General features: G+C 48.6%; 1 protein-coding gene across 1 annotated transcript in view; it reads right to left on the minus strand.

Annotated features, from left to right (window-relative positions):
* DIS3L2 (DIS3 like 3'-5' exoribonuclease 2) overlaps positions 1-27495 on the minus strand; it is a 364836-nt gene that overhangs the window by 307000 nt on the left and 30341 nt on the right. The window contains exons 3-4 of the mRNA XM_015414784.1: positions 14649-14810; positions 12313-12452 (exon numbers count right to left, since the gene is read on the minus strand). Of these exons, the coding sequence (XP_015270270.1) occupies positions 12313-12452; positions 14649-14810 (302 nt within the window). The remainder of the gene's footprint in view (positions 1-12312; positions 12453-14648; positions 14811-27495) is intronic.

A 27495-nucleotide genomic window follows, 5' to 3' on the forward strand; every position in this document is an offset into this window, starting at 1 on the left:
AGGGCTTTGAATTGGTAATGGTCCTCCCCGACTGCGAATCTGAGGAACTTTCTGTGACGAGGATGGATGGAGACGTGAAAATAAGCGTCTTTGAGATCTAAAGTGACCATCCAAGTCCCTGGAGACAGGAGTGGTAAAATGCTTTGCAACGTGGTCATGCGAAACTTTCTGTAAATGATGAACCGATTGAGAAAACGAAGGTCCATGATTGGACGAAGTCCTCCGTCCTTCTTGGGGACCGTGAAATATTTGGAATAAATCCCGCGGCAACAATCCGCCATCGGGACTTTCTCTATAGCGTTTTTTTGTGTCAGCGATTGTACCTCCTGTAGCAGGGCAGGAGACGCCGGGGTTCTGATAAAACGGGAGATTTTGGGAGTCAGAGAAAACTCTATGAGATAGCCATCTCTTATTATAGAGTGCACCCATTTGTCCGTAGAAATGGCGAGCCATGCGTGCAGGAAGGGTGCAAGGCGAGTCTGAGCAGTAAGGTTGAAGTCAAAGTCCCTGTTTGGGATTCTTAGGGAATTTCGACTTATAGGCACCGGACGATTGTCCCTTATTTTTCGGGGGAAAAGACCGTGACTGAGAGGGAGGTCTTTGCCATTGATCCGTAGGTGATTTGTTGTACGGTTGCCTGGTCGACCAAGGTTGCCTAGGCCACTGCTTGGATTTCGAGTATTTGGTCGTGGGGGAGATCCCCAAACTCTTGGACGTCTTGATACTCTTATCCATTTCCTGCAGAACCGTGTCAGTGGTGGAGCTAAACAATCCAGAACCTTCAAAGGGAAGGTCTTCCACCGAGGATCTGGTGTCATATGGCAATGATGAAGAGCGGAGCCAGGCATGTCTGCGTAACGCTACAGAGGTTGCTAGAGTCTTACTAGCGGATTCCAGGGAATGCTTGGCAGCACTAATTTGGTGTCTAGCCAAGACCATCCCTTCATTCTGAATCCTTTTAATCTGAGGTTGGCACTCTTTGGGCACGTGCGGGAGGAAATCATTCAAACGCTTCCATAAATTGAATTGATAACGGCCCATGCAGGCGGCATAGTTCGCCGTTTTAATGCCCATTGCACCGACAGTGTAGAATTTTCTACCAACCGAATCCAACTTTTTTCCTTCTTTGTCTGATGGAGTAGAGTGGCTCGCTTTTCCTTTCGTGGACGAGGAAACGACCAAAGAATTGGGCTTAGGATGTGTGTATAAAAACTCAGCCCCTGATTCCTGGACCTTGTACATGTGATCCAGACGCTTATTAGAGACATTAATGGAGGCTGGACGAGTCCAAAAGTCCTTGGTAGTTTGCAAGAGAACTTTTGTCATTGGTAGAGCCACGGAGGGCGAAGTGTTAGAGTGCATAATGTCAAAAACGTTATCATCCACAAAACTGGCAACGAGAGTAGGAGTCATAGATAGATCTAATGCCATGCGTTGAATAAAATCTCCATAAGACTTAACATCCTCTGATGGAGAAATAGGTAAATCCGCTTCCACATCTTGCGAGGTGGGCTGTGCATCTACATCCTCGATATGTTCAGAAAAGCCATCTGAATCGGAGGATACATTGGATGGTTCTGGAGATGATTCGAGTAATTCAGGTTGAGACGGTGCCGGTGTGTTAATCGGGGGCACAACCGGGTCTGGTGGATGCGTCGGTATCGACTGCTTCGATACCGATGGTCGATCTTGAAAGCGCGAAATGCGGGATGACACCGACTGACGATCCCATTCAGGTGGGGGTGGTATCGGGAGTGCCCAAGGGTATGGGTATCGATTCCCGTACAAATAATGCCATTGCCTCTCATCCCAAGTCAGGGGAGGAGAAGTTGGTCGGTGCCGATCCTCGACTCCACGTTCTGGGGAGGCATGAGAGGATTGACGGCTCGACATATCAGATTGCGACTGATTTGTCTGTTGAGTAAGGTCGATGTCGAGATCCGAACCGATCGGGTGAGGTTCTTGCGTGGGATCTCGACCCTGACTAGCCGAAACCTTATGGACTTTGGGTTTGTCCGTTTTAGGTTTCTTCGACTGCTGTGAGTCTTTGCCCTGCTTCCGGATCTTGGAAGGTACGGGGTGGTCCTTTATCGGCGTCGATCGTTTCGGTGCCGAAGCATCGATTGCGACCGTCGACGTCGATGATCCCGGAACGGGAGGACAAGTGTCCGCAGCCAAGGTGGACATCGAGGCGTGCCCGGACGTGTCCAACGGTGAAGAGGACTGTGGAGATAGTGCCTTCTCCATCAGGGCCAAGTGTAGACGAGCTGCCCTGTTTTTTCTCGTCTGGTTCGAAAACTTTCGGCAATGTCTGCACTTAGAGACACAGTGCGACTCCCCTAAACAAACGAGGCAAAGCGAGTGCCCGTCGGTGGGGGATATTTTAAGGCCGCAAGTCCTACACCGTTTGAAACAACCCCACCGCGGGGCCATAGGCCAGCGGGAGGGGAACGTAAATAAAGAACAAACACCGAAAGAAAAATGCTAACTACAAAAATAAAGAAAAAGAAACTAACTAAACGTAAGTTTAGCAAAAAAAGTTTGGTACTTAGCAGACCGAGGCAGAAGGCGTCCTACCAGCGCGGCGGTCAGAAGAGAACTGGCGGGATCTGCGTGCCCCTCCTTGGTCATGCGCAGTGGAGCCGGCGCGTGACCTGGGAGAGGCGCGAAAATCCCTTTTGCTAGCTATCGGTACCGAGAAGGTCAGCGCAGGCGCAGAGTATCCCCAAGGGTGTGATGCACAGAGACCACGAAGAAGATCTATTCCATTTTCGACCGACAGAATTAACATTCGCAGGACAGAATTAATATCTCTGGGATTCTCTCTGAAGTTTTATTCCTGTACAAATTCACTGTAGTACACTTCCGTGCTATTCTGAAAGAGCGCTGAATGTAGGTGACCATACATGAAAACTATTCTAATTTATGGAGGAAAGTGGCCAATTCAGAGAGTCCTTCTTCACACGAGGGATCACCATTAGCATAAGGACATATTACTCATCTTTTCAGGCTACACTTTTGTAGAAAAGATGCTTTGTCTTGCTGGACCGTTAATAAAAATGACTTAGCAGGCACATTCCGACTTGAGAGATGAGGACTTTTTATTGTAACCTGGCAGTACACCCACCAGAAAACACCTATGAGTTTCTTTGCGCTTAGATGGAAAATAGAATAACTATGCGCTATTTGAACTTTGAACTGGCTACACAAGGAACGGTAACCACTTCAGTTGAAGGAAAATACCTAGAAAAGGGTATTCCAAAGTCATTTACCCAAGCACTTGGTTTCTTCCTTGAGAAAAACCAGGACACAAAGCATCAAGATTGTCCTCTGCACAAGCTCTACTGCATTGAATGACAAGACTGTGTTCTCTTTCACAACTCTACTTCCATCTGATGAACCTGCCAGTTTGGTCTGAGAGCCAGTTTGGTGCAGTGGTTAAGAGCGCGGACTCTAATCTGGGAGAACCGGGTCTGATTCCCCACTCCTCCACATGCAGCTGCTGGCGTGACCTTGGGTCAGTCACAGTTCTCTCAGAGCTGTTCTCTCATGAGCACTTCCCCAAAGAGCTCTCTCAGCCCCACCAACCTCACAGGGGGGTCTGTTGTGGGGAGGGGAAGGGAAAGCAAAGCTTTTAACTAGGGCGGCGGCCGTCCCTCTTTTCTTACTAGGCCTCCCCTCAGCGGGTCAGAACTGCATGCCAGAGATGGTATCTGACGCCTTAATTTTAATGACAAGTGCACCGGATAATGATAATAGAAAACAAAAACAAGTGACGTTAACAGACTCAACAATTACAACCTGCCAAAAAGCTGAAAAACATGTAATAGGGAATAATGTATACAAAGCAGCTACAATAAAGAAGTACAAAAGGTAAACAATGGAGAACTGGTATGTGCTGCAATGTATAAACAATGGAGTAAAGGTAAAGGTCTCCCTTGCTCGAAATCCAGTCATGTCCGACTCTAGGGTTGCAGTGCTCATCTCCGTTTCAAAGCCGAAGAGCCAGCGCTGTCCGAAGACGTTTCCATGGTCATGTGGCCGGCATGACTAAACACCAAGGCGCACGGAACGCTGTTCCCTTCCCACCGAAGTGGTACCTATTTATCTACTTGCAATTTCTTGCTTTCGAACTGCTAGGAGTACTACTAAATAATTCGACATTGTATCCGGATGTTTGAGAACAACGTTTCAAAGTTCATCCTTCATCAGGGTGTTCCCTTTAAGCTGCTGTGGATTTCATACTCATACTGACATGCACTGGGAACAGCCTGTGAACAATTCAATACAAAGCCGGATGCCAATCTCCAACATGTAATCAGCTTCAATAGTTTCAGACTTGCAGTGGGACACTGAGCCTGCGATGTGGGGAGGGCGGGATAGAAGTCTAATAAAATAAATAAATAAATGGGATCATAAACCTTTCTGAGACTTCTTTGGGTAGTGAAGGGCAGGGTATAAATCCAATCTCTTCTTCTCTCCTGCCAGGACTTGTGGCCCTTTCGTAAACATCCAGGGAAATGCTGATCGCCACTTTGGGGTCAGGAAGCAATTTTCTCCAGGCCGGTTTGGCCAGGGATCCTGGATGGGGTTTTTGGCCATCTTCTGGACGTGGAACAGCGGTCACTGGGAGTGTGGGGGGGGGTATTTGTGAATTTCCTGGATTGTGCGGGGGGTTGGACTAGATGACCCTGGAGGTCCCTTCCAACTCTACAATTCTATGAGGCTACGACCTGAACCCACCTGGTAACTTATGAAACCATCCAACCACTATGATCATAGTTTGGTGTAGTGGTGAAGTGTGCAGACTCTAATCTGGGAGAACCGGGTTTGATTCCCCACACCTCCACTTGCAGCTGCTGGATGACCTTGGGCAAGCCATAGTTTTTATGAGAGCTGTCCTTGAAAAAAGAGCCATTTCTGTCAAAAGCTCTCTCAGCCCCACCTACCTCACAGAGGGTGTCTGTTGTGGGGAGATGAAGAGAAAGGCGTTTGTAAGCCGCTCTGAGACTCCTTTGGGTAGTGAAGGACGGGGTATAAATCCCATCTCTTCTTCTTCTTCTTCTACACCAGTTTGGTGTACAGAGGGTGTCTGTTGTGGGGAGGGGAAGAGAAAGGCGTTTGTAAGCCGCTCTGAGACACCTCTGGGTAGCGAAGGGCGGGGTATAAATCCAATCTCCTCCTCCTCCTCCTCCTCCTCCTCTTCGGAGGTCCTGCTCCAAGTGCCTTCTGAGATTAGGCTGGTGGCAAACCCGGGAGAGGGCCTTCTCAGTCGTGGCTCCAAAACTCTGGAACTCTCTCCCCAGAGAGACTCACTTGCCCCCCCCTTCTGTTGCTGTCTTCCACCAGCTGTGAAAGTCTTTGTCTGTCTGTCTGTTTCATTCAGTGTTCTCTCAGTGATCCCTCCTCCCTGACCAATGCAGTAATACTTGAACTCCAGGGCATCCAATGAAGCTCATGGGCAGTAGGTTCAGGACGGACAAAAGGACATTCTTCTTTACACAGCAAGTTGATTAAAGCATGGAATTCACTGCCAGAGGATGTAGGGATGGCCAGAGGCATAGTTGGCTTTAAATGGGGATTAGACAGAACCATGGAGGACCACAACTAGCAGCGACGTTGACTAAAGGGAAACCCCACGTTCAAAGGCAGTACACCTCTGAATACGAGCACCACGAGGCAACCTCAAGGGAAGGCCTCAGCCTCTGTGCCCTGTTGTTGAACCTCCAGGTCCAGAGGAACTCGTTGTCCACTGTGTGAGGCAGGATGCTGGACTGGATGGACCTCTGGCCTGATCCAGCAGGGCCCTTCTAATGTTCTTACAGAGGCCTCGGCCTCTCTGCCCTGTTGTTGGCCCTCCAGAGGAACTGGTTAGCCACTGTGTGAGACGGGATGCTGGACGAGATGGACCCTCACTGGTCTGATCAAGCAGGGCTCTTTTTATGTTCTTGTAAAGGCCTCGGCCTCTCTGCCCTGTTGTTGGCCCTGCAGAGGAACTGGTTGGCCACTGTGTGAGACAGGAGGCTGGACTGGATGGACCACTGGTCTGATCCAGCAGGGCTCTTCTGATGTTCTCATGAAGGCCTCGGCCTCTGTGCCCTGTTGTTGGCCCTCCGGAGGAACTGGCTGGCCCCTGTGTGAGGCAGGATACTGGACTAGATGGACCACTGGTCTGATCAAGCAGGGCTCTTTTTATGTTCTTGTAAAGGCCTCGGACTCTATGCCCTGTTGTTCGTTGTCCAGAGGAACTGGCTGGCCCCTGTGGGAGGCAGGATACTGGACTAGATGGACCACTGGTCTGATCCAGCAGGGCTCTTCTGATGTTCTTATGAAGGCCTCGGCCTCTGTGCCCTGTTGTTGGCCCTCCAGAGAAACTGGATGGCTGCTGTATAAGACAGGATGCTGGACTTAGTGGACCACTGGTCTGATTCAGCATGGTTCATCTTGCCTTCTTATAATCCGAAGAGACGTTTCCAGAGGACTACATTTTCAGTCATCAACCAGAGGCAATTAGCAACCTCAGAAAGAGAAGGAATGCTTCAGCAGTCCTGTTTGCAGCATCCAAAAAGTCTGCAGGCTACAGACCTTGTGCCAAGACTGTCCAATGTCTGTCTGTTATATTTACATTCCACTCTTGCTCTGAGGGTTTCAAATACAGCCATTTGACCATGGCCAATCTGGGACGAAATGTCGCCTGCGCGGCCAGCAAGCTTCCCAAAGCAACTCGGCATAAGAGACCCCCTTTGCCCGTTATCACCAAAAGGTCAACAGATTCAAAACAGAGCGCGTTCGTGAAACCCCGCGCGATCACGACTGGCCTCAGAGCGCACACATAAGCGACGCTGGAATACTTCTTACGGCACTCTTCCTCTGGGAAGGGGGGAAAAAAAAAGGAAAGGAACTCCCCAAGTTTCTCTTCGAAAGCAGATGGGCCTTATTATCTGTGCCTACGAAAATCCTATTTACAATGCTGTGCATTTCACGCTGTGATATCATATCTGGAACCGGCCGCTCTCCCCATCTGCGTAGAACAACTGTTCTCACATGTGCATCAGGGGCCGCGGCTCTGGCAGCCGAATCTCATGATGTCATCCGCCTCGGCCCCCGCGCTGCTTTACAATCCCTCACAAACAATGGCTGCTATATTTATCGGCGTTCTTTTTTTTTTTTTTTTTAAGCATACGTGTAGGAAGAGATGCCGCTTCAAGAAGGGGAAAGGCTTCGCAAAAAGGTCCTTTTAAGACTTGGATCGCCACCACGCCTGCCACAGAGTGCCTCGAACGTGTCAAGGTTTCCTCTTCGGGTCTGAGCCGCAGTTTCCTGACCTTCCAGAAACCCATGACTACAGAGCTGGAAGGGCTCCACTAGGTCCCTGAAGCCAACTCCCCAAGGCTAGGTAATCTACACCACGAGCATCTCTGACAGATGCCTCTTCTGGAAAACCTCAGAGGAAGGGGATCCCACAGGCTCACAGTATCTTCCGCTTCTGAGGTACTCTTGCTAGTTACAGCAGGGGTGAAGGCCCAAATTTCCCATCAAAACAGGGAAATATGTGCAGGAGTCACACCTTGCCATTTTTTTTCCCCACCAGAAAGTGTCAATCCCAAATGAATTAAGCACTGTCTCTCTGGGGCACCCAACACATCACTCCTGCATCAAGGGAGTAAGCCAGGGGTGCCAAACATGTGGCCCAGGGGCCGAATGAGGCCCCGGATGGCTTCTACACCGCTTTGGTGTACTGTTTAAGAGCACGGACTCTAATCTGGGAAAGCCGGGTTTGATTCCCCACTTCTCCACTTGCACTTGGCTGGATGACCTTGGGCAAGCCGTAGTTCTCTCAGAGCTGTTCTTGAAAACAGTGTCTGTCAAGAGCTCTCTCAGCCCCACCGACCTCACAGGGTGTCTGTTCTGGGGAGGGGAAGGGAAAGGAGATTGTAAGCCGCTCTGAAACACCTTTGGGTAGTGAAGGGCGGGGTATAAATCCAATCTCTTCTCTTCTTCTTCTTCTATCAGGCCCGCAGTGGAACTGGCTGTCTTCTGCTTCTTCTTCCACTTGTGCTGCTGCTGCATCATCATAGGTTTGCAGCTTACAGATACACACCTGAACAGCATACTCCAGATTGCGACAGCACACACATTTTGATGCAATCATTCAGAGCAAGAGGTGTCAGTTATCAGACACTGTTAAGTAAATAAAATATGGCAAGAGTGCTGATGTTTTAAGCAAGTTTTTATTTTAAGTTAAAAAAAACCCTACCTTTGTGTTTGTATCCTTTTTAAAGTTTATATCTCGGCTACCTGGCGTTAATTTTATGACACACATGGCCCGGCCCAACAAGGTCTCGTTTATGACAGATCTGGCCCTCATAACAAATGAGTTCGACACCCCTGGAGTAAGCCAATATCTGAGGTAAAGTAATGATAGAAGGAATCCTGTGATACTGCGTCACAGCCAAAGATGTAAAATTTCCAGAAATTTTGAAGTACATAGCCGGGCCGGGGCTGCTACGGGCCGCGCGCCAGAAGATCGCGGAGGTAAGAAGACTGGCCTTAGACAGCAAAAAGAACGGGACGCCGACGCCAGTGGACTGCCGGAGGAAAGAGAGCCGGGGAACAGCTAAACTCACCACCTGGGTGCCGGTAGGCAGCCCCACCCCCTGTAATAGATGTGGCCATAGTCTAGGGATTAACTTGCACTTGCAATATACCTGTAAAACGCTCTGAGACCTCTGGGTCTGAGCGGTGTATAAACCGAAATGTAAAGTAAAGTAAAGCCATGGGGGGGGACACATTTTCCGGGGGGGGGGACAGAATTCTCATGGAAAATTGAAATATATGCAAAAGTTACTTTACTGATTAACAACATAAAAATGCACCACTGCATTTTTATTTCGCAAATACAGTTGTACGGCTTGGCATAGTTACGGAACTCAACGGTATAAATGTCTCAGTCCTCCAAAAGCAAAATGGCAAAAAATACTCAAAACGTGACAGAAAAGTGCAATGCTGCGACACCCTGAACTACCATAGCACAGGTATCTTAATTTTTGGCCTCAGAGGGGGTAGAGGGAAAAAAGTAAAAGTTGACATTAGAAAAAAAATTTTGTAGTAAACAAAAGGTGTATCTTTGGGGTGCAAACTATGAAACTGTGTGTTTTGCCTAATTCAGGGGTGTCAAACTCATTTGTTATGAGGGCCGGATCTGAAATAAACGAGACCTCGTTGGGCCGGGCCATGTGTGTCATAAAAGGTAATGCCAGCTAGCGGAGATATAAACTTTATAAAGGACACAAAATCAAAGGTTTTTTTTGAAAACTTAAAATAAAAGCATGCTTAAAACGTTAGCACTCTTGCAATACTTTGTTTATTTAACAGTGTCTGATAACTGACACCTCTTGCTCTGAATGATTGCATCAAAATGTCTGTGCTGTTGCAATCTTGAGTATGCTGTTTGGGTGTGTATCGGTAAGCTGCAAACCTACGATGACGCAGCAGCAGCACAAGTGGAAGAAGATGCAGAAGACAGCCAGTTCCACTGCGGGCCTGACAGAAGCCCACCGGGGGCCTCATCTGGCCCCTGGGTCGCATATTTGACACCCCTGGTCTAACTGTTTTTAATTATAAAGGGATTAGAACTATAGTATAATGGAACAGCTCAGGAGGTCATCTTTATAAGGGAACAACAGGAACCCACGAGAAACTCACAGGTACCAGCTTTCTTCTCTCGCTTCTGACAACCCCTTCTCTGTCACCTTTCTTTACCACCTCCTCCTCCCCCCATTTTTTCCCTTCAATACCTTACTTTTCCCTCCTTACCCCCAACACTGTTCCCCACCTCCCCTTTGCCCTCCCACTGCCCCCTTTTTCCTCGGTCTGCCCTCCCCACCACCTCCTCTCCCTCCTTACCACACTTGCCTGCCCATCCGTTCCTTTCCCACGACTTTGCCTAGTCACCCATCTCCCTACACACTGCTTTTGGCTTCCCCGTCCATCCCCCTCATCACTGGTCTGACTGATTGCCCTCCCACGGTGTAGTGGTTAGGAGCACAGGCTCTAATCTGGGAGAACCGGGTTTGATTCCCCACTCCTCCACTTGCAGCTGCTGGTGCGACATTGGGTCAGACACAAGTTCTCTCGGAGCTGTTCTCTCAAGGGCAGTCCTGGAAAGAGCTCTTTCAGCCCCACCTGCTTCACAGGGTGCCTGTTGTGAGGAGGGGAAGGGAGCAGAGATTGTAAACCGCTCCCTTGGTTAGTGAAGGGCAGGGTATAAATCCAGTCTCCTCCTCCTCCTCCTTCTTTATTACATTGCTGTCTTGCTTTCTTCTAAAACTATGAAAGCTGGAGTTCATCTCAGCTAATAGGCCAAAAGAACACTGCGTGCCTTGCCCAGATTCTGGGTAAAATGTGGCCAACCTGGAGAGCCAGTTTGGTGTAGTGGTTAGGAGCACGGGCTCTAATCTGGGAGAACCGGGTTTGATTCCCCACTCCTCCACATGCAGCTGCTGGTGCGACCTTGGGTCAGTCACAAGTTCTCTCAGAGCTGTTCTCTCAAGGGCAGTCCTCGAAAGAGCTCTCTCAGCCCTGTCCACCTCACAGGGTGCCTGTTGTGGGGAGGGGAAGGGAGAGGAGATGGTAAATCGCTCTGAGACTCCTGCAGGAAGTGAAGGGCGGGGTATAAATCCAATCTCTTCTTCTTCTCACCACTTTATTCACCAACCCATTCTCCCCACCACCTCAGCCCGCTGGACGCTCACCAGCTTGCTCAGAATCTGCATTCCACAGTATCCTTTTGCATCTCTGTCTCACATGTTCATATTAGTACTAACTGCATATCTGGATATCGTTAAACTTTACATCAGTGAAAAGGACTATATAATAATCAGAAACGCGTTAAAGCATACTAATTGTTGCAAAAATTATTTTCTTTTAAACAATAAATGAATCTTTAAAAATATGTATTTCTACTATATAGCACTCACTACTATACAGCATTCCCTGGAGAAGACCCTGATGCTGGGAAAGATTGAAGGTCAAAGAAGAAGGGGATGGCAAAGGATGAGATGGTTAGGCAGTGTTATCGAGGCAACGAACATGAAATTGAGCAAACTCCGGAGCACGACGGAAGACAGGAGGGCCTGGTGTGATGTGGTCCATGGGGTCGCGAAGAGTCAGACTCGACTGTGCGACTGAACAACAACTGTATACATAAGAATGTATATAGTAGACATACATATTTTTAAAATAGTCATTTATTGTTTAAAAGAAAATAATCTTTGCAACAATTAGTATGCTATAAGGTTTATATAACTTATACGCTTTTATGTTACTAAGGTTTTTATTGGCTCACAACCAGCTAGGATAGTATCGGGGATTTTTCTATTTGTCTTTTAAATTGTTATGTACTGGTCAAAGACTGTAATAATAAACTGACTGGCTGACTACATAAGAATTACCATCCAAGGGCTAGAGATTGCCTTGACACAAACATTTTCATGCCACACATTTTAAGTAAGTGAAATCTTGTCTTTAGAAGCATTTCTCCCATTCTAGAAGAGAAAATCTTTTATGGGAGCGCCCTAAAACATTCTAATTTTTCTATTGTAAAAATCGGGGGTGGGGCTCAAAAAGGAGGACGACAACATTTCCTCCCAAATTTTTTCCAGTCTCCCCTACACACACACGCGCACACTTTCACATCTCTGATCACGGCATCCTCAAAGGGAGGAGGAGGAGGAAGGGGAGATTGGGTTTATACCCGGCCCTTCACTACCCAAAGGAGTCTCAGAGCGGTTTACAAACTCCCTTCCCTTCCCCTCCCCACAACAGACACCCTGTGAGGTCGGTGGGGCTGGGAGAGCTCTGACAGTAAGTGCTCTTTTTCAAGAACAGCTCTGATGGAACTACGGCTTCCCCTAGGTCATCCAGCAGCTGCAAGTGAAGGAGTGGGGAATCAAACCCGGCTCTCCCAGATTAGAGTCCGCGCACTTAACCACTACACCAAACTGGAGGATGGAAGGGAGGAGGGAGGGCAGGAAGGGATGAGCTAGCGCTTGGCTCTCGTGGCCAGGGTAACGCCAATCGTCACTTTGGGGTCAGGAAGGAATTTTCTTCCGGGCCAGATTGGCCCAGGGATCCTGGACCTTTTTTGCCTTCCATTGAGCACAGAGCAGGGGTCATTGAGGGAATGGGGGTGGGGAGCTGTGAATTTCCTGCACTATGCAGAGGGTTGGACTAGATGACCCTTGGACGTCCCTTCCAGTTCTACGTTTCTACGTTTGAATTTTAAAAAACCACATTCTAAACTTCGAGTACCTGGATCAGCTGCTTCCTTTTCAGGCCTGCCGAGACCTCCTCCTTTGACATGTAGGCTTCAAACACCTTCTTCCTGCCTCGACTTGCCTTATTCCGGTTCTTCCTGTCCCCGGGGGTTGAACCAGTAGCATGAGGACCTCCTGAAAACAAAATCGGGAAACACAAAATCACAAAGGGGTCTGCAGCTCTGATTCGTCCCCTTATTCGTCACGTCTAGTAGCCACTGATGAACCTCTCCTCCGTGAATCTGTCTAATCCCATTTTTCTCCCCAATCAGAACCTGTATTGGAACCTATGCACACTGCTGGTGGCAATGTGAGAAAATCAAACAATCCTGGCACGCAGTGTTAGATGAAATATTTACAATGACAGGCTACTGTAGTGCCCTATTCCCCTGAGGTACTATTTTTAAACTACTGGCCAGGTGCCTCAATCCCGCAGGTTAGGAAAAAACTCATCTCCATTCTTCTAGTGGCAGCAAAATCTGCTACAGCTGCTATGTGGAGAATGTTCAGATCCACCAACCCTCACTTTGTGGTATCGGAAGATATGGGAAATTGACATAATGGAAAAAGTCACATATCAAATTGGTCCGCATGAGTTAAAGCCACCTCAAACTGACTTTATAGAAGTGTGGTATATCATATTAGTTCCCATTCTGTTTGGGAGGACTCAGCAGAATGAAACTAAGGTTTGGTTCACACATATCATGAAACTATTGTTCATTTTAATGATGGTTCATTTGTGAAACCAGGATTCAGCTTTCAGTGGCTCACTAAAGGTCCTGGCTTGCCTCTGAAAATGCTGCTTTTATTGCCTTTGCTCAGTATCTGTGCAGAGCAGTGCCAGAGAACAAGCTAGGGCTAAGTTAAACTGCCTGCATTCATGTGTCGCACAAAATCATAGCTAAGACGAAGTGTGGTTAACCAGCTTCAAAACACAGTTTCAGATCTTGATCTGACAGACCATAACTAACTACAGTGGAGTGACCCACATTCAGACAGTTGTGCTTAACCACAGATTGCCTGAAATCATGGTTTCATGTGATATCTGAACTTAGCCTAAACCTTCTTGACCAGGGCTATTTTGGGGCAGGAACGCACAGGAACGGAGTTCCGGCTGGCTCCCAAGTTGGCCACGCCATGTTGTTGGGTGTGGCCTATTATGCTAATGAGTGCCTGCTGGGCTTTTTCTACAAAAAAAGCCCTGTTCTTGACCATACCTGTCCTTTAACAGTTTTATTAACAGTAACCACTTCTGGATGTGTGTGGCTATAGTCTGACCGTCTACAGTACTACTTGAATACTTCAGAAGAGTATAAACTTCCTATGCCTTCTTGTCTTCTCTGACCATTCTTGTGTTTTAAATGTTTTATTGTATTATTTAAATGTTTCTGTGGATTTTATGTAAGCCGCCCTGAGGGCTGGGTATAAATTTGAATAAATAAATAATATTGGATTCCAGAAAACTTAAAATCTTTATTGCCATTGTAATATTTAAGATGTGTCTGGTATAAATACTACAGTGTGACATCACCATTTCTTAACGGGCATTGTTTGGTTTTTAGGAATGTGTACTTAAACACTGATATCAAAGACATGCCATGCTGTAAAAGGATTGTGTTATTGATGTTGTTGAAATAAAAACCTTAAAAAGAAAAAAAAGAACCACCTGTATTGGCATATCACTAAACCCATTTTAAAACTCTCTTCCAGTTCCTGAACCTTCCTAATACAGTAGTCACACATAGCCTCTCCAGCCATGAAAGCTAGAAACTTGATGATTGGGAAGGAAGAGAAGAAGAGTGTAGGTCAGGGGTCCCACACCATGGTGCCCTCTGAAAGTTTTCAGAAAGTGGGTGGGGCCAAGTTGGGCTTTTGTCCAGCAAGGCTTCTAATTGGCCACTGGACATTTGATTGGCTGTGCAGATTTCTACAAAGGTTGGTTTGGCCACAGCTGCCACCACAACTGAAGGATCTTTGCTATGTGACAGAACGTAAGTTGTGGCTGGCTCCACCCCCTGCAGCAGCCATTTTGTGGCAGCCATTTTGCCGCCGTGCCCACCACACTGTGTCAGAGTTCCAAAGGTGCCCGCAGCCTCAAAACAGTTGGGAATCCTGCTGTAGGTTCCCGTTGCCCACGTTTCTACCAACGTCTTACAGACATCTGGAACCCAATAACTTTCCCCTGAGCCGTCGGAAGGCTGGTCCACAAAACCAAAGTCAGAGGACTTTATACTTTTATCAGCTCAGCTCAACCACCCACCCCAGGTGACTTTTCACCGAAGCCTGAAAGCATCCGTCATCCTTTGGCTGTGCAACTACCCAAGTTCTCACCTCTGGGAGTCCCCAGCTGCCTGAGGGTCGCCCTGCAGTCTGAGCTGTTCATCGTATCTGCCTGGGATTCAGAGAGCTGGCGCCTCCGGTCCACATGGGGAGCGGCTCTGGCCGATTCAGAGTGGTTCCTGGTCCTCGCTATGCCTCGCCTGTTGTCTCCTCCTGGAAGGATCAAAACACAAGGTTGTAATGCCGGTGGAGGAGAGAAAGAAGAAGAAGAAGAGATTGGATTTATACCCCGCCCTTCACTTAGAGTCTCAGAGCGGCTCACAAACTCCTTTCCCTTCCCCTCCCCACAACAGACCCCCTGGGAGGTAGGTGGGGCTGAGAGAGATCTGACAGAAACTGCTCTTTTTTTCAAGGACAGCTCTTATCAGAACTACGGCTTGCCCAAGGTCACCCAGCCAGGTGCAAGTGGAGGAGTGGGGAATCAAACCTGGCTCTCCCAGACTGGAGTCCGCGCACTTAACCACGACACCAAACTGGCTCTCATCCAGGCCATAATTCTGCCTCTGCCCATCCATCAACGGATCTTGTTTTTGTCACAATAATACTCCATTTTTACCTTTACGCCTATACGCCCCCTCGTTAAATCCAGGGAGAAACTTTGTTACTTCGTTATCCGTTTCCGTATTCGTTTCACAATGCAAGAACTCGTGGGCACCCCATGAAATTGCTGAGCGGTCGGGTTAGAACGGATAAAAGGAAGTCCTTCTTCACCCAAAGAGGGATTCACACATGGAATTCACTGCCACAGGAAGTGGTGGCGGCTACAAGCATGGACAGCTTCAAGAGGGAATTGGATAAGCATATGGAGCAGAGGTCCATCCGTGTCTATTAGCCACAATGTATACATAGGGACCACGGAGACGTCTTCGGACAGCGCTGGCTCTTCGGCTCGGAAACGGAAATTAGCACCGTAATCCTAGAGTCGGATCTGACTGGCTTTCGCGCAAGGGAAACCTTTACTTGGTGATGGCACCAAAAGCTCTGGAACTCTCTCCCCAGGGAGGTCCATCTGTCCCTTTCTGCTGCCATCTTCCCCCAGCAACTAGAGGTATTTTTCTTTTAAATGGAGTTCCCTTGATGATCCCTCCTTCCAGCCCAATATTTTAAACAATGTTTATATGTTTCGTATGTATCTCGACTCTGTTTTTTAATTGTTTTAACTATGTGTTTTTTGGGGGGGTCCTAATGGTTTTAAAATGTGATTTTGTCATGTATATATTAAACTGTTATCAGAAGCCTCAGAAGGAGAAGGAGAAGAAGGAAGAACAGGGGTCATTTCCTGCAGGAGCGCACAGGAGCGGAGCTCCGGAAGTAAAGAGCCGCCCCTGCTCCCAGCAGCCCTCAGTCAGAGCAAGAAGCAGCCAGGGAAGTTGCAGAGCCCCGTCCCCCGTCCCCCGGGTCCAAAACCGTCCAGTGGCACCTTTAAGACCACGTTTTATTCAGGTACAAGCTCTCCCTCCTCTGTGAGGACAGATCTGCACGTTTCCCCCTCCCCCAATAGCTAGCAATCCAAAACAGTCCAGTGGCACCTTTAAGACCATGTTTTATTCGGGTACAAGCTCTCCCTCCTCTGTGAGGACAGATCTGCACGTTTCCCCCTCCCCCCATAGCTAGCAATCCAAAACAGTCCCGTGGCACCTTTAAGACCAAGTTTTATTCGGGTACAAGCCCTCCCTCCTCTGCGAGGACAGATCTGCACGTTCCCCCCCCCCAATAGCTAGCCATCCAAAACAGTCCAGTGGAGCCTGAGGTGTTGCCTTCTGACACACTTCCGGTGATGTCAGGGGGCGTGGCATATGCAAATGAGTTATGCTAATGAGTTATGCTAATGAACTCCTGCACCTCTTCTTCTACGAAATGACCCCTGAGGAAGAACAAGAGGTTTTTCTGTCCCGCTTTTCTATACCCTAGGGAGTCTCAAAGTGGCATATAATCGCCTTCCCTTCTTCTCCCCACAAATTATTTATTTCTTTATTTGGATTTATATCCCGCCCTCCCCTTAACAGGCTCAGCGCGAGTTCCAACAGTATAAAAATACAATTAAAACCACATTAAAACACAATATAAAATAACTCATATATGCCATACAACTCTAGTAAAAAAAGCCAGATACCTCAGTTGTTGATGGTACTAGAGATTAAATTTTCCAGATGGGCCACAAGGCACCTTGTGAGGTAGGTGAGGCTGAGAGAGTTCAGAGGGAACTGTGACTGACCCAAGGTCACCCAGCTGACTGCATGTGGAGGAGGAGTGGGGAATCAAATCCGGTTCTCCAGATTAGAGTCTGCCACTCTTAACCACCACATCACGCTGGCTCTCCTTGGTGTACTTTAGTGTAGTGGTTAAGTGCGTGGACTCTAATCTGGGAGAACTGGGTTTGAATCCCCCACTCCTCTACTTGCACCTGCTGGATGAACTTGAACAAGCCGTAGTTCTGATAAGAGCTGTTCTTCAAAAAGAGGAGTTTCTGTCAGAGCTCTCTCAGCCCCACCTACCTCACAGGGTGTCTGTTGTGGGGAGGGGGAGGGAAAGGAGTTTGTAAGCCACTCTGAGACACCTTTCGGTAGTGAAGGGCGGGGTATAAATCCAATCTCTTTTTCTTCTTCATTGCAGCTCATCCTCTGTTAGGCATCACTGGCCCCCACTGCTGGACCTCCTGATGGCACCTGGTCTTTTTGGCCACTGTGTGACAGAGTGTTGGACTAGATGGGCCATTGGCCTGAACCAACATGGCTTCTCTTATGTTCTTATAGATAGGAACTCTCGGTCTGGGGCAAGGGATGCTCTGTATTCTTGGTGCTTGGGGGGGGCAACAGTGGGAAGGCTTCTAGGGTCCTGGCCCCACTGCTGGACCTCCTGATAGCCCCTGGTATTTTTGGCCACTGTGTGACACAGAGTGTTGGACTGGATGGGCCATTGGCCTGATCCAACACTGGCTTCGCTTATGTTCTTATTATCCAGAATATGTGCCTTCGCATCTTATAGAGCTCACACAGTGTGGACAACATTGCACATTTTCATACTGGACACGAGGTGGCAACTAACAACCCAGCAGAAACACTAAGAAAGATGCAGCAATGGGGAAGAAGAGTTACCCTGAGGGCGCATGCTCCCTACTTAACCTGTTATGGGGCCGGGTGGAGAGGGGAGTCAGAACTATCACTACACTCAGGGGCAGCCCCCATATCGACCTTTACAATGGCCAAGTAGATAAATAGGTACTGCTTTGGTGGGAAGGTAACAGCGTTCCGTGCGCCTCGACGTCTAGTCACGCCGGCCACATGACCACGGAAACATCTTCGGACAGCACTGGCTCTTCAGCTTGGAAACGGAGATGAGCACCGCCCCCTAGAGTTGGATTCGACTGGCTTTCGAGCAAAGGAAACCTTTACCTTTTCCTCCTCAATGGGGACCCAAAAATGCTTACATCAGTCTCCTCTACTCCATTTTATCCTTACAACAACCCTGTGAGGTAGGTTAAGCTGAGAGGATGTAACTGGCCCAAGGTCACCCAGCAAACGTCCACGGCACAAGTTGGGAATCTGAACCTGGGTCTCCCAGACCCAGATACTAGTCTGGCACTCTTAACCACGACACCACACTGGCCACAGCTGAGTTTTTCCCAATTTCTCATAATTTCATTATTGCTTTTACAAAGCACCATTGTATTGAATATTGGAGCCAGTGTAGAAAACGACAGGTTAAGAAATGAATTCCTCCGCCACCAACGAATGATGTAATGTTAAAGTCTGCACATAAACAAGCAATTAGAACTTCATGCACATTAAGTATGTCACAGAATGAACTGTTCAGATGCAAAACGATAAATAAGCTTTGTACTTCCACTGAGAATTGCTGAGAAGCATTGTGATAAAATCGTTGCTGGATGCACGAGGCACCACAAGGAAATTTCCAGGTGCTGCAGTGACAGGGCACCTGGGAACGGTTGAGCGCTGCTCCACACAACCATACATGTGCAAGATTCACCAACAGGCACGTGGGTTTTCTGTAGGCCAGTCTCTCCGGACTCGAGAAAGCAGAGCATACAGATCGGAAGTCCTTCAAGCCCAAAATCCTCAAAGAAAGGCCCTTTGGCATCATGGCACAAACACTTGGAATAGTTACATGTTCAGAAATGGCCACGGCAATTCATAAAGTGAGCAGCCACCAATTCCATTTAGGCAGGGGTCATTTCATAGACAAAGAGGAGCAGAAGCTCATTAGCATAACTCATTAGCATACCTCATTTGCATATGCCACACCCCCTGACATCACCGGAAGTGTGTCAGAAGGCAACACCCACCACTCAGGCTCCACTGGACTTTTTTGGATTGCTAGCTATTGGGGGGGGGGGACGTGCAGATCTGTCCTCGCAAAGGAGGGAGAGCTTGTACCCGAATAAAACTTGGTCTTAAAGGTGCCACTGGATGGCTTTGGACCCGGCCATGGTAGTATTATAAACAATGTCTTCACTTCAATGGCCCTGTCATGATCTGGGCTGTGCCACCAGAGGCATACTAGGCCCAGGGAGCCTGACTAGCAGTAGGTGAGGCTGGGCCTACAACTCCCAGAAGCCCCTGAGAGGTTTTGGAGCCAAAATTGACCAATAGGGAAAAAAAAAGGGGGGCTTGGAATAAAAGATCTGGTGCAACAGGAAAAGCTGTTCTTTCTTCCAGAGGGCAGAGCCAGAAGGAAGGCTGCTGCAGGGAAGAGACCCTCATCCTGAGGGAAGGGTGAATAGTCTAGTGTCACTTGGAATAGTGAGCTAGGGACAGTATATATTCAGACGCGTTAGGGCACCCACTTACTGTTATTCTGCACCTTGTTGTTTGACCTCCTATAAAATAAACCTTTTCCTTGTTTCACTCTGCCTGGTCCTCACGCCTACTATTTGGCCAAACAAGGGAGGTCTGAAGGTCTTGGGAGGGTGCTCTGGGCTTTCTCAAGGGAACCTAAATCCAGAGTGGTGGCAGCGTCAGGTGACACCCCACCTGAGCCGTGACAGGCCTGTTGTGAGTCCATCATCTTTTTACAAGCCAAAGGGCTATGGCCGCCTGGAGCACCTTCGTGGGAGTTACAGCGAGGTTGTTCCCATTCTATAGTGGTGAAAACTGCCATCAAATCGCAACCAACTTATGGTGATCCCCATAGGGTCTTCAAGGCAAGACCAGAGGTAGTTTGCCCTTGCCTTCCTCTGCATAGCAACCCTGGACTTCCTCGGCAGTCTCCCCTCTAAGTACTAACCTAGGAGCTGTTCTTGGAAAAGAGCAGTTCTTGTCAGAGCTCCCTCAGCCCCACCTCCCTCCCAGGGTGTCTGCAGTGGGGAGGGGAAGGGGAAGGAGTTTGTAAGCCGCTCTGAGACTCCTTTGGGTAGTGAAGGTCGGGGTATAAATCCAATCTCTTCTCCTCCTCTTCTTCTTCTAGCTTGGGCCCTCCAGGTTCTGTATATTTGAGCCCTTTATTCTTTAAGGCTTCCTAGAGAGGGAACATGATGATCACAAGATGTCCGGGTCCCACTGTACACTGCAATGGTCAGGCTGCACCTGGAGTCTTGTGTGCAGTTCTGGAGGCCTCACCTCAAAAAGGAAGTGGACGCGAGCGGATGAAGAGGAGAGCGACAAGGATGAGCGGGAGCCTGGAGGCCAAGTCCTATGAGGAAAGGCTGAGGGACTTGGGAAGGTTCAGTCTGGAGGAGACTGAGGGGGGACATGGTTGCTCTCTTGAAGTATCTGAAGGGCTGTCGCTTAGAGGAGGACAGGGAGCCGTTCCTCTTGGCAGCAGAGAGCACTCGCAAGAATGGATTTAAATTCAAGGCGGGAAGGTACCAGCTGGATCTTAGGAAAAACTTTTTTACAGTAAGAGTTGTGCAACTGTGGAATCAACTGCTTGAAGAGGTGGTGAGTTCCCCCTCCCTGGCAGTCTTCAAGCAGCAGCTGAACAAACACTGGTCCGGGATGCTCTAGGCCAGGGATGTCAAACATGTGGCCCGGGGGCCAGATCGGGCCCCCAGGGGGCTTCTATCAGGCCCGCAGTGGAACTGGCTGTCTTCTCCTTCTTCTTCCAGTTCTCCTGCTGCTGCGTCATTGTAGGTTTGCAGTTTACAGATACACACCTGAACAGCACACTCAGGACTGCAACAGCACAGACATTTTGATGCAGTAATTCAGAGCAAGAGGTGTCAGTTATCAGACACTGTTAAAAAGTATTGCAAGAGTGCTAATGTTTTAAGCATGCTTTTATTATAAGTTTAAAAAAAACCCTTTGTGTTTGTTTCCTTTATAAAGTTTATATCTCCACTACCTGGCATTACATTTTATGACACATGGCCCAGCCCGACAAAGTCTCATTTATGTGAGATCCGGCCCTCATAACAAATGAGTTCGACACCCCTGCTCTGGGCTGGTCCTGCACTGAGCAGGGGGTTGGAGTAGATGGCCTGTATGGCCCCTTCCAACTCTGTGATGCTATGATTCTATGGTACATACGTCCCAGAGCTGATTCAAACAAGAGACACTTCCACACGGCAAGCGCTTCCACACTGAAAAAAAGTGTGGATTGCCACGGGTCACAATCGAGCCATCGCTTATCTTCCAGCATGTCTTAGGAGTTGCCTCCCAGGATATTCACTTGCAGCTGACTCTTCTTCACGCAGGTTGCACAATCTTCCTATATGAGGATTTTTTTTCTCAGCGGGATCCGCGTCATGTTTGGAGCTGCCCAACTTGAGCATTCCCCTCTTTTCTTCTCAGCTTCTTGCACTTTGTGCAAAACTTCCTATAACAATGAAGAATTCTCCCCAGCTGCCGCTCTTTAAACATGAGCTTATTTTGTACCTGCACGTCCAGGCGAGTATTGTATAAAGTTATATATTATTTATAAGCCCACAGGATATCACCAAGTTTGGTACGGCCCATAAAAGTAAATACCCAGAGCCTTTAATAATTCTTCTCATATTTCCATTCCTCCCTCCTTCAGGGGAGGGGGGGGAGCCCCGTTCCTAGAAATACTGGATCTCTAATTAGAAACCTCAACGAGTCTTTTTTGATTTCCTGGGAATCTCCCTTGGGGGAGCCCTTAAATCAAACGCTGAATCCGCTTGGCTTTACTCCTTGTTCGGGCAGGGCCAGGGGAAGACAATTTGTCATTTGCGTTGGCCGATTCAAGCTTGGTTTCCTTTCAGCGCCACTCAGAGATGCGGCTAGATTTCTGAGTATGGTGCTGGAGAAAACTCTTAAGTCCCTTGGACTGCAAGGAGATCAAATCAGTCAATCCTAAAGGAAATCAACCCTGACTGTTCCCCTGGAAGGCCAGAGACGGAAGCTGAAGCTCAAATACTTTGGCCACCCAATGAGAAGGGAACACTCATTGGAGAAGACCCTGATGCTGGGGAAGACTGAAGGCCAAAGAAGGAGGGGACGGCAAAGGATGAGACGGTCAGACAGTGTTGTCGATGCAACGAACATGAAATTGCGCAGACTCTGGAGGACGACGGAAGACAGGAGGGCCTGGCGTGATGTGGCCCATGGGGTCGCGAAGAGACGGACTCGACTGTGCGACTGAACAACAACAAAGCACTTTAGAGAGCAGCAAAAACATGGGAGTATAAGCTTTCAACAATAGGCTTTTGGGGAGTGTATTAACTCATAGGTTTGCCGTAAGTCAGAACACACACACACACACAATCTAGCTGTTCTACTGCAGATCAACCTGGCTCGCCCTCTGAAATATCTTCAGAGTGATACAAGCCATTTTATTTTCAAAGTGTGGAAGGGCAGCCAAACGGAGAAGTCTCCAGTGAGAAGGTGCTCTGGAGTTAGCCTCCGAACTCGGCTAGAAAAGCTACGTGATGCTGAAAATAAGACGCAAAGAGTCCAAGTACAACCTTGGGGTTCCTCCAAAAGCTGACGATTCAGATTCTGGGCCTCTTAACTAGGGGCTAACCCTGGATATACGGAATGGCCCGATTGGGAATAAGATCGCCGGGCCATCTAGTCCCCCTCAGCCTCCTCTAGCAACCGCTCTCCTGGACGTGAGCTGAAATCCTTCCAGACCTGCCAACGGACATAACCAGCAGTTCAAAAAGGAAGGCACCTCAGAATCTAGACCGGGGTCCCCAGTTTGGTGTCGTGGTCAAGTGCGCGGACTCTAATCTGGGAGAACCGGGTGTGATTCCCCACGCCTCCACTTGCACCTGCTGGATGACCCTGGGCAAGCCGTAGTTCTGATAAGAGCTGTCCTTGAAAAAGAGCCATTTCTGTCAGAGCTCTCTCAGCCCCACCGACCTCACAGGGTGTCTGTTGTGGGGAGGGGAAGGGAAAGGGGATCGTAAGCCGCTCTGAGATTCCTCTGGCTAGTGAAGGGCGGGGTATAAATCCAGTCTCTTCTTCTTCTTCAAGAGCCGCTTCTGTCAGAGCTCTCTCAGCCCCGCCTGCCTCACAGGGTGTCTGTTGTGGGGAGGGGAAGGGGAAGGAGATTGGAAGCCGCTCTGAGACACCTTTGGGTAGTGTAGGGTGGGGTATAAATCCAATCTTCTCTTCTTCTTCTTATCAGCCAACTAGAGAGATGTATTCCAGCTACCAAGCAGAGGTTGCTTTGAATTGCTCTGTTATCTCATGGGAAACAGTTCCTGTGGAACAACTGGCCACATGGATTTGGAGGAGTTTTTGGGGGTCTCCTCCTCCTCCTCAGAGTTAGGCAGTGGCAAACCATCTTTTTTATTCTCTTGCCTTGAAATCCCCGTGAGGCGTCACCATAAGTCAGTTTGGTGTCGTGGTTAAGTGCGCAGACTCTAATCTGGGAGAACCGGGTTTGATTCCCCACTCCTCCACTTGCACCTGGCTAGATGACCTTGGGCAAGCCGTAGCTCTGGCACAGCTGTCCTTGAAAAAGAGCAGTTTCTGTCAGAGTTCTCTCAGCCCCACCTACCTCCCAGGGCGTCTGTTGTGGGGAGGGGAAGGGAAAGGAGTTCTAAGCCGCTCTGAGACTCCGAGTGAAGGGCGGGGTATAAATCCAATCTCTTCTTCTTCCTCTTCTTCTTGAGCCCATGGGCACTGTTGGAATTCTGAAACAGTGTGGCAGGTGTGCCCACAAAATGGCGGCCACAAAATGGCTGCCGCAGGAGGCACAACCCACCACACAATGGCGACTGCAACTTACATTGAGTTACATAATAAAGAACCTTGAGCCGTTGTCGCCACAGTGGATGAATGAACCCTTTTCAAAAATCTGCACAGCCGATCAAATGTCCAGCGGCTAATCAGAAGCCTTGGTGGGCAAAAGCCCGCCCCCCCGGTCCCATCCATGCTCTAAAAATACTTGGAGAGCACCTGGAAAGGAATCAGCAGGCACCAATGTGCCCACAGTCACCATGTTGAGGACCCCCGATCTAGACAACCAACGCCATGTTCCCGGGACTTCGTTCACCCAGGATACAGCTTCAACGACACTACAGTCACAAGGGAGCAGAAGCCAACTTCGTTCACCCAGGATACAGCTTCAACAACACTAAAAGCCTAAAAACGGAAACCGTGGATCTGCGCCCGCTCTCTGTCCCAAAAACTAAACTGAGAGGTTGTTTCTTGCTTGCCAGTGAACTTTTCAGCTTTGCTGTTTCGGTTACGGTTATTTATGTCTTCAATCCAGTTCTCCCGGGCAAGGGAAACGATTCAAAACCATCATTAAAACGCTGTATAGTTCCCAGGTGACACTCCACCAAGCGGAGCAATGTAATCCAACAGCCGGCTCCCGGCAGTCAATTGTTCCTTTCGATTTCTGAAACAAGTTTGGCACAGCGGCGTTCTGCAGACAAGAGAACAAAGTCACCCATTGTTCGGCGACGCTGCCCACCAACACTGCTTCCATCCAGCACCTAATGAGGTTAGCCCGTGAGCCCGCGGGCATCAGACCCTTTCGACGTCTTCCACTTGTAGTCAAAAGCACTGTCACGGTTCCCAGTATTAGATCATGATCCAGCTAGGGACAAAAGGAAGCTTAAGTTTAAACGGGGGGGGGGGGTAGCTTCCAGGTCGCTAATGAAGTCTGAGAGGAAACAGAAGCCATGCCAAAAACACTGATAGGACGAATCGGAACAATTTGCTATCAGCTGGCGAGTCGCTTTTCCACACATCGAGAGAAGATAGCAGGACTCCCGCATTGTTCCCTGGATTTCCTGCAGATAGCAAGAGCAAGAGGTCCCGGCTGGTTTGGAAACTCACTGTGTCAACCAGTGTTCCCTCTAAGCTGAGTTAGTGTGAACTAGATCACCGTTTTTTAGCCTCTGGCTCACACATTTTTGTCTCATCTCAGGAAGGAGGGCTCCAGAGCAAACTAATTTATGCAGTAGCCAAATCACCCGCTCACAACTTTAATGCCAGTAGCTCGCAAAGTAGAATTTTTGCTCACATGACTCCACAGCTTAGAGGGAATATTGGTGTCAACCCACGGCTAACCCAAGAGAACCAGTTTGGTGTAGTGGTTAAGTGTGTGGGCTCTAATCTGGGAGAACCGGGTTTGATTCCCCACTCCTCCACTTGCACCTGCTGGATGACCTTGGCCAAGCCACAGTTCTGTCAAGAGCTGTCCTTGAAAGGGCAGTTTCTGTCAGAGCTCTCTCAGCCCCACCTACTTGGGGACCTGGTAACAAAATACTCCATTTTAAAGAGGGGTTGAGCCAGAAAGCGACGACTGGGGACGGTGGGCAGATGTTGGGTGTGTGAACGTGGATATAAAATCCGTTACTGAAGCGTGCTGAAAGTGGACTAAAGGGCCCGTCTGACCGCACCCTGAGACTCCGAGTGAAGGGCGTGGTATAAATCCAATCTCTTCTTCTGTTCTTTGTGGTGTTTCCCAGCAAAAGCCAGTATGGCACAGTGCAAAGAATGCCGGAGTAGGATTCTGGGAAGCCAGGGTTCGAATCCCCACCTCTACCATGGAAGCTTGCTGGGCGACCTCGGGCCTGCTGGAAACTCTCCACCTGGCCTACCTCACAGGGTGATTGTGGGAGGAGGAGAAAACAATGTTCTAAGCCCCTTTTCAGTCCCAACTAGGGAGAAAAGCTGGATGTAAATAAATAAAGGTAAAGGTTCCCTTGCTCGAAAGCCAGTCAAATCCGACTGTAGGGTTGCGGTGCTCATCTCCGTTTCAAAGCCGAAGAGCCAGCACTGTCCAAAGACATTTCCGTGGTCATGTGGCCGGCGTGACTAAAGACTGAGGTGCACGGAACGCTGTTACCTTCCCACCGAAGTGGTTCCTATTTATCTACTTGCAATTTCTTGCTTTCGAACTGCTAGGTTGGCAGGAGCTGGAACTAGAGACGGGAACTCAGTTCCGTCATGCGGCACCCTGGTCTCGAACTGCCGAACTACTGACCTTCCACAGCCTGCAGCTTAGCGTCTTAACCACTTGAGCCACCGCAGCTCCTACCCTCTGTGAATTTGTCCCCCCCCCTTTTTAAATTGTATAGTTTTTATTCATATTAACATTGCAAATTTATAACAGTTTGTACAAATGAAATTATACAAAGTACGGATTCAAAACAAACATGATACTGCACCCTTCCATCCGGCCTAGATCCTGCTCACAAAGACTTCCCCTCTGCAAAAACACCTGACGCTCTACGCTAAATTGTTATTTGTACTGAATTTCAATTCTTGCAACCTGCTTTGACAGCCAGTTCGAGGATGAAAAGCCAGACGAAAATATAATAAATGAATGTACTAGACTGCAGGGTCAGTTCTGGAGCACGAATCAACGAAAATTCAACAGGTTCTGGACTGAGAGAAAAGCAAAGCCTTCTAGTGCCCTCAGAAAGACCTCGACATTAAGTACTTTCCACACTCACCACCACTGTTCCCTCTAAGATGAGTTGGTGTGAGCTAGCTCACCAGTTTTTAGCCTCTGGCTCATACATTTTTGTCTTAGCCCAGGAAGGTTGGCTCCAGAGCAAACTAATTTATGCAGTAGCCAAATCGCTCGCTCACAATTTTAATGTCAGGAGCTTTGTAGAATTTCTGCTCACAAGAGGAAGGAGAAGAAGAGATTGGATTTATACCCCGCCCTTCACTACACGAAGAAGTCTCAGAGCGGCTTCCAATCTCCTTTCCCCTCCCCTCCCCACAACAGACTCCCTGTCAGGGAGGTGGGGCTGAGAGAGCTCAGACAGAAGCTGCTCTTTCAAGGACAGCTCTTGTCAGAACTATGGCTTGCCCGAGGTCACCCAGCAGCTGCGAGTGGAGGAGTGGGGAATCAAACCCAGTTCTCCCAGATTAGAGTCCGCGCACTTAACCACTACGCCAAACTTCGGGGATTACAGGCCGCTTCATCAGAAGCAATGCAAAGTATCTTTGCCAGGCAAATGTATAATATTGTAACGAGTAGTCGTGTTGTTGGTTTTGTAAACAGCAGGTTGATCAGCCTATGAAATACAGGAAGAACAGGATGAAGTGTAATTATGAAGAAGAAGAGAAGAGATTGGATTTATACCCCGCCCTTCACTACTCAAAGGTGTCTCAGAGCGGCTTACAAATTCCTTTCCCTTCCCTTCCCCTCCCCACAACAGACACCCTGTGAGGTGGGCGGGGCTGAGAGAGCTCTGACAGAAACTGCTCTTTTTCAAGAACAGCTCTTATCAGAACTACGGCTTGCCCAAGGCCATCCAGCCAGGTGCAAGTGGAGGAGTGGGGAATCAAACCCGGTTCTCCCAGATTAGAGTCCGCGCACTAAGAACATAAGAGATGCCAATATTGGATCAGGCCAATGGGCCACCCAGTCCAACACTCTGTATCACACAGTGGCCAGAAATACCAGTGCCATCAGGAGGTCCACCAGTGGGACCAGGACA

Source organism: Gekko japonicus, unplaced genomic scaffold (genome assembly GCF_001447785.1).
Source record: "Gekko japonicus isolate JY-2015 unplaced genomic scaffold, Gekko_japonicus_V1.1 scaffold1662, whole genome shotgun sequence".
NCBI lineage: Eukaryota > Metazoa > Chordata > Lepidosauria > Squamata > Gekkonidae > Gekko > Gekko japonicus.